At 56.4% G+C, this 7,126-nt stretch overlaps 2 protein-coding genes across 2 annotated transcripts in view; one reads left to right on the forward strand and one right to left on the reverse strand.

Annotated features, from left to right (window-relative positions):
• LOC103269305 (paralemmin-3) overlaps nt 1-1,092 on the forward strand; it is a gene marked incomplete at its 5' end in the record, with an annotated part of 2,186 nt that extends 1,094 nt beyond the window's left edge. The window contains one exon of the mRNA XM_021717029.1: nt 3-1,092. Coding sequence (XP_021572704.1) covers nt 3-860 — 858 coding nt within the window. The remainder of the gene's footprint in view (nt 1-2) is intronic.
• Nucleotides 1,093-3,193: 2,101 nt separating this feature from the next.
• The window catches only part of IL27RA (interleukin 27 receptor subunit alpha), a gene marked incomplete at its 5' end in the record, with an annotated part of 14,095 nt that continues 10,162 nt past the window's right edge, over nt 3,194-7,126 (reverse strand). Inside the window, 6 exon segments of the mRNA XM_021717028.1 lie at nt 3,194-3,220; nt 3,223-3,378; nt 3,548-3,641; nt 3,817-3,910; nt 4,904-5,029; nt 6,787-6,975. Of these exon segments, the coding sequence (XP_021572703.1) occupies nt 3,194-3,220; nt 3,223-3,378; nt 3,548-3,641; nt 3,817-3,910; nt 4,904-5,029; nt 6,787-6,975 (686 nt within the window).

Raw genomic sequence — 7,126 nt, forward strand, 5'->3', positions numbered from 1 at the left:
AGGGGGCTGGGGAGCCCCGGGGGTCAGGGGAGCCGGGGGTCGCGGAGGAGCCCGAGGCCGCCGGGCCTGGGGAGGCGGCAGAGGGGGGCGAGGAGCCACGGGGGACCCAGAGCGAGGGGGGTGAGCAGTGGTTGGAGGCCGAGGAAGGAGGTCAGGAATCCCCAGAGGCCGAGAGGAAAAGAGGCCAGGAGGAAGTGGAGGCCGACAGGCAAAGTGGTCAGGAGGAAGTGGAGGCCGACAGAAAAGGAGGTGAGGAGGAAGTGGAGGCCGACAGGAAAGGAGGTGAGGAGGAAGTAGAGGCCGACAGGGAAGGAGATGAGGAGGAAGTAGAGGCCGACAGGAAAGGAGGTGAGGAGGAAGTGGAGGCCGACAGGAAAAGCGGCGAGGAGGAAGTGGAGGCCGACAGGAAAGGAGGCGAGGGGACCCTGGAGGCTGAAAAGCGTCTGAGTCCTGAAGAACAGAAAGAGTCCGAAGAGGGAACAGAGTCCCAGGCAGAGGAGGTGAGCGAGACGGGGGCTCCCCTCAGGCCTAATGAGGAGCCCAAGCCAGAGGAGGAAGGCCAGCAGCCCCAGGAGAAGCAAGAAGGCTCCCTGGAGGAGGAGGCAGTCAAGCCCCAAGCCCCTGCGGAGGGCCAGGGCCCCTCGGGGGACGCCACACCCCTCCTGGCAGAGACCCCAGCCCCGGAGCAGCCTGCCGAGTGCCAGCCACTGCTTCAGGCAGAGGGACCTGGCGCCAACTCCCGTGCCCGCTCTGTGCCCACCTATGCACCTGCCCGGCAGCCAGAGCCCTCTGCCCCTACTGGTGGCGGGGAGGCAAGCGGCCCCAAGCAGAAGACGTGCCAGTGTTGTGCGGTCATGTGAGCCCGCGCCTCCGCCCCACACCCAGCTCCTCACAGCTACCTCGGCCTCTTGGCATCCAGCAACGGGTCCCAGGCGCCCATGAGGTGCCACTGGACTGGCCGTGGCACCTGGGAGCCCGCTGGCCTGCATGTCCACCTACACCTGGGCTTCCGGACCCTTGCCCACTGCCTGTGACCCTACCCCCTTCTGCGATGAAGCCTTTATACTTGAAAATAAAAAATGAAAGCAGTCAGACAGCCTGGCTGGGTGTGTTATTGGCACAGAATCACCTCTCCTTTCCCAGGTGGGCACTGGATGGCCTTAACTCTGCTGGAGCCAAGGAGTATGAGGCCGTGAGGGTAGAGGTTCAGCTGCTGTGACAAAAAGACCTCAAGCTCTGGTAGCTACAAAAACACAGACATTTATTTTTCACTGTGGCTTGGATCCATGAGGTCATTCAGGGATTTAGGTTCATTTCTGCTTCTTGCCTCACCCTCCTCTTGGGTACTGCCATTGCTGGATCACAGGTACCTGTGTCCAGCTCTTAGGGAAGGGAAGGGAGCATGGAGGAGCCCCCACTGGGGGAGTTGGAGTCTCACTATCGCCTGGACTGGAGTGCAATGGCACGCTCCTGGCCACCACAGCCTCAACCTGCTGGGCTCCAGCGATCCTTCCGCCTCAGCCTTCCAAGTAGCCGGAGCTACAGGCACACGCTACCATGCCCAGCTAATTTTTTAAAAAATTTATTATAGAGATGAAGTTGCCCAGGTGGGTCTTGAACCCGCGGACTCAGGCAGTCCACTTGCCTCGGCCTCCCAAAGTGCTGGAATTACAGGCTGAGCCACTGAGCTCAGCCTGAGTGTTTTATCTTTATTTATTTTTTAGAGATATGGAAGAGCCCACTGGGTGTTTTATCTTTATTTTTTAGAGACAGCAGCTTGCTCCGTCGCCCAGGTGGGAGTGCAGTAGCACAATCATATTTCTTTTTTCTTTTTTTTTTTGAGTTGGGAGTCACACTCTGTCACCCAGACTGGAGTACAGTGGCCGCTCCTGGCCACCGCAGCCTTAGCCTGCTGGGCTCTGGTGATCCTTCTGCTTCAGCCTTCCAAGTAGCTAGAATTACAGGTGCACGCTACCAAGCCCGGCTAATTTTTTGATTTATTGTAGAGACGAGGTCTCGCCAAGTTGCCCAGGCAATTCACTCACCTCAGCCTCCCAAAGCGCGAGATTACAGGCCGATCCACCGAGCCCGGCTATCAAATTTCACTGTATCCTCCAACTCCCAAACCCAAGTGATCCTTCCATCTCAGACTTCCAAGATGCTGGGACTACAGGCGCACAGTACCATGTCTGGCTAATCTAGCTAATTAAAATTCTTTTTTCTTTTTAAATTCAGCGTCTTACTCTGTAGCCCAGGCTGGAGTGCAGTGGCACAATTATGGCTCACCACAGCCTCAACCTTCTGGACACAGGTGATCCTTCCACCTCAGCCTGCCAAGTAGCTGGGACTATAGGCATGTGCCACCACACCTGGCTAATTTCTTTAGAGACAGGATCTCACTGTGTTGCTCAGGCTGGTATTGAACTTTTGGGTTCAAGCGATTCTCCCATCTTGGCCTCCCAATGTGCTGGGATTACAGGCGTGAGCCATCATGTGTGGCCCCCCCCACCCAGTGTCTTAAAGGCCCACCCAGGCCCTGTACTGGCACATGTCACTTCTTTCCATGTTCGGTTGCCAAGAACTCTGTACCATGCTGTACCTAGCTGCAAAGGAGGCTGGGGTGATGCCCAAATGCAATTAAAAAAAATTTTTTTTAACTATGGGGTCTTGGTATGTTGCTCACATTGGACTCAAACTCCTAGGCTCAAGGGGTCTTCCTGCCTCAGCCTCCTGGGAAGTTGGGACTGTAGGGGTGTGCCACCACACCGGGCTAATTTTTTTTCTTCTTTTGTAGAGATGAGCTCTTGCTATGTTGCCCAGGCTGTTCCTGAACTCCTGGATTCAAGCTATCCTCCTGCCTTGGCCTCCCAGGTAGCTGGGACTCCAGGTGTGCCCCACCACACCCATCTCCAAATGTTCTGTTACAGCAGCAGGACAGCTCTGGGGAGACAGCGTCCACTCTAATGTCATATATCTTCCTTGGCTCCCTCATCTGTCCATGTCCTCCTCACTGGGTCCAGGCCCTCCTCTCTGGAGGCCCTGCAAGCCCAGCCCTTCCTGGCGGGGTGTCCTCGGGCAGGTGACCTAGCCCGACTGGTCCTTGGCGTCTTCGTCTGTCAAGAGGGCTAATCCGGGCCCAGGGTGCAGCTTGCATGAGCACCCCTCTGGCCTGGCTCGCAGCCCACGGTGAGGTTCAGGCCAGAACCTGGGGCCGGGGGGGTGGCCCAGGAGGCCCAGCTCCTCAGGGGTGGGCAGAAAGTGTTTCTCATACCCAGAGTCCAGGGGGGTGGAGGCCGGGGGGGCTGCGGCTGGCGGCGGTTCTATCTCCTCCACTTCCAGGATGGGCAGGTCCCCGAGGGGCTGGGCCTGTGGCACCTCCTGGGAAGGGACCAGGCTGGAGTCCTGCGCCCCCCTGCCCCTCCCCCATCCTGCCACCTCTCCTCCCCTCCTCTCCCCACCCCATCCCACCCTTCCTCCTGGCCCATTCTCAGCATCCCAGGATCCCCTGAGGCCCCAGAGGCCTCCCGCGAGCCAGCCTTTGGCTCACCTCCATGTGGGGCTGGCTGGACTTGCTGTTGGCGGGATTCGGAACCTTCTCCCAGACCCAGCGGGGCAACACCTTGTGCCACAGGTGAAGGCACCTGCGGGCAGGGCAGACTCAGGGCAGGGATCCAGGGGGGCAGGTGTCCATGCTCAGCTTGCAGGGGCCGTGAGCATCTCTGAGCCCAGAGGCCTCCCTTCCCCCCCTCCGAAGCTCGGCTGATATCCCCCAGCCGGCCCCACCCGGGCAGAGCCCCAAGCATCTGACAGCCTCACCTTCTGGAGGTGGCCAGGCTCAGGCCGCAGCACATCAGGAGCAAGCCCCACAGGAAGAGGATACCAGGCAGAACTTTCCACCGCAGGGTGTTATCTGACGGGGCGAAGAAGAGAGATCTTCTGGGTACCAGGGAGTGGGGGCAGGGTTCATGGATGGCATGGGACTTGGGTCAAGGAACCTCCCGCCTCAGCCTCCCGAGTAGCTGGGACCACAGGCGTGCGCCACCGTGCAGGCTAGTTTTGATAAAGGGACGGGGCTTATGAGTGGTAGAGGCTAAAGTGGGGGAATTAGGGTGGGTGGGGCTGACGACTAGAGCTGAACTTCAAGGTTAGAAACACATCGCAGCTGGCCAGGCACATGCCTGTCATCCCAGCACTTTGGGAGGCTGAGACCAGAGGATCCTTGAGCCCTGGGGTTCAAAACCAGCACGGGCAACATAGCGAGACCTCATCGCTATACAAAAATTTTTAAAATTAGCCAGGTGTGGTGGTGCATGCCTGTAGTTCCAGCTACTTGGGAGGCTGAGGCGGGAGGATCTCCTGAGCCCGAGGTCGAAGCTACAATGAGCTGTGATCGGGCCACTGCACTGCAGTCTGGGCCACACAGTGAAACCCTCAACTCAAAAAACATAAATAAAAAAAAAGAAACACACATTGCCTGTTAATCCACAACTGAATAGAGCAGATAATAACCCCCTTCCAGTCAAAATGTTGTTCACCCACTGAAGCGCAAGTAAGTCTTATTTTTTATTTTATTTTTAGACAGGGTCTTGCTCTGTTGCCCAGGCTGGAGTGGCATGATCATAGTTCACTGCAGCCTTGAACTCTTGGGCTCAGGTGATCCCCCTGCCTCAGCCTCCCCATCATACTCAGCTAATGTTTTGTTTTTGGTAGAGATGAGGTCTCGCTATGTTGCCCAGGCTGGTCTTGAGCTCCTAGTCTCAAGGAATCCTCCCATCCCGGCCTCCCAAAGTGTTGGGTTTACAGGTGTGAGCCACCATGTCCAGCCTCCAAGGAATAACCCAGATGCCACCCCTCCCCAGCAGAGCAGACTTCTTTCTGTGCAGCCTCGTCCTGGCTCCCCTACCTGGAAGGTGCAGCCGGAGGCTGGGACCGGGTGGGCCCCGTCCTACGATGGTGGACGCCATCACCCACAGCTCACAGGGACCCCAGTGAAGGTCAGGCAGGGTGACATTCCGGGTGCTGCCACTCACTGAAGAAAATAAGCAAAGAGTTGAGGAGGGGGCAAGTGCCTGCCTCAGGGCCTTTGTACGTGCCCTTCCTGCTCTCCCCAGATATCCACATGGCCCACCTCACCACCTACCTTCCCTGCTTCACTCCCTACTCAACGCTGGTCACCATCGGACGCATCCTGGCTATGTCTAAATAATGCTTAGACATTATTTATTTATTTTTTTTTTTTCTAAGTCGGAGTCTCCCTCTGTCGCCCAGACTGGAGTGCAGTGGCCGCTCCCGGCCATTGCAGCCTCGACCTGCTGGGCTCCGGCGATCCTTCCGCCTCAGCCTTCCGAGTAGCCGGAATTACAGGTGTGCGCTACCATGCCCGGCTGATTTTTTGATTTGTTGTAGAGATGAGGTCTCGCTGCCCAGGCGGGTCTCGAACCTGCGGGCTCAGGCAATCCACTCACCTCAGCCTCCCAAAGGCACGGGATGACAGGCTGAGCCACCAAGCCCGGCGCTTAGACATTATTTAGTTTGTCTATGCCTGTGGGTCCCCCTCCAGAAAGTCAGCTCTGGGAGGGCCACATTCCCAGCACCTGTGTCAGTGCCTGGCACATGCATCCTAGCCATCACCTACACAGAACTTGGTGAAGGGGTCACCCCAATCATGGGTAAGACTGTTGGACCTCCCAGAACTCTTTGTTTATGTCTTATTCCAATTCTTTTCTTTTCTTTTTTTTTTTTTGAGTTGGAGTCTCACTCCATTGCCCAGGCTGGAGTGCAGTGGCACGCTCATGGCCACCCCAGGGTCAACCTGCTGGGCTCTGGCGATCCTTCCGCCTCAGCCTTCTAACTAGCTAGTACTACAGGCACATACTACCACACCCGGCTAGTTTTTTGATTTATGGTAGAGATGAGGTCTCGCCAAGTTGCCCAGGCAGGTCTCGAACCTGCGGGCTCAGGCAATCTACTTGCCTTGGCCTCCCAAAGCGCTGGGATGACAGGCTGAGCCACCAAGTCTAGCCTTCAGTTCTTTTTCTTTTCTTTAATGTACTTTTAAAATTTAATTAATTTATTTTTGAGGAGGAGTCTCACTCTGTCCCCCAAGCTGGAGTGCAGTGGCACAATCATAGCTCACTGAAGTCTCACATCTCCTGAGCTCAAGCGATCCTCCTGCCTCAGCCTCTTGAGTAGCTGGGACTACAGGCGTGTGCCACTATGCCTGGCTAATTTTTTAAACTTTTTTTGGTAAAGACAAGGTCTTGGTATGTTGCCCAGGCTGGTCTCGAACTCCTGGGCTCAAATGATCCTCCAGCCTTGGCGTCCCAAAGTGCTGGGATGACAGGCATGAGCCACCATGCCTAGCACAAGATTTGCTTTCAAAGGCATGTGTGCACAGTCTAAAATTGTAGCCTGTATCCAAGGGTACAAAAAAGAAGTAAAAATCATCAGAATCCTACCTCTGTTGACATTATGGGAAGTTTCTTTTGATATCGGTGCCTGTGGTTTGCTCAGTATGGGGTTTGCTTTACCAAAATGGAGCCATACCACAGAGTTCTGTGAGCCTTTAATCTTTTTCACTTAATGAAATATGACAGGCATCTTTCAATGTCAATGAATATGGATTAGAGTCTTCAATTTTAATGGCTGAATGACAGTCCATTACACTGACAGCGTGAGGGAACTGATGACATCATGTAGGGCCTGGAGCTGGGAGGCTGCCTAAGGGAGCCGACCCATGGGTGGGTCTTGGGGACAGGGAGGATCCGGCAAGGCGGGGAAGCTCACCGTTCATGCAGACAGGGGTCCTGGTCCCGCTCCGAGCACACAAGGTGTAGTGGGTGAGGTGGCCCCGGAGCTGGCGCCTTGGTACCTCCTCCCACGCCACGGCAGGGGTCCCTGGGGGGTCATCTGGGAGTCGCCAAAGCACCGGCCCCTCCAGGGGTTCTGGTGAAGAAGCCGGTGAGTCAAGGTCTGCTGGGGTTCCAGAACCCCTCCATCCTCCTGCCTGTCCCCCTTTTTTTGAGTCGGAGTCTCACTCTGTCGCCCAGGCTGGAGTGTAGCGGCGCGCTCATGGCCACCGCAGCCTCGACCTGCCGGGCTCAGGTGATCCTTCTGTCTCAGCCTT

This window comes from Carlito syrichta, unplaced genomic scaffold (genome assembly GCF_000164805.1).
Source record: "Carlito syrichta isolate Samal-C Ts95f unplaced genomic scaffold, Tarsius_syrichta-2.0.1 Scaffold309188, whole genome shotgun sequence".
NCBI lineage: Eukaryota > Metazoa > Chordata > Mammalia > Primates > Tarsiidae > Carlito > Carlito syrichta.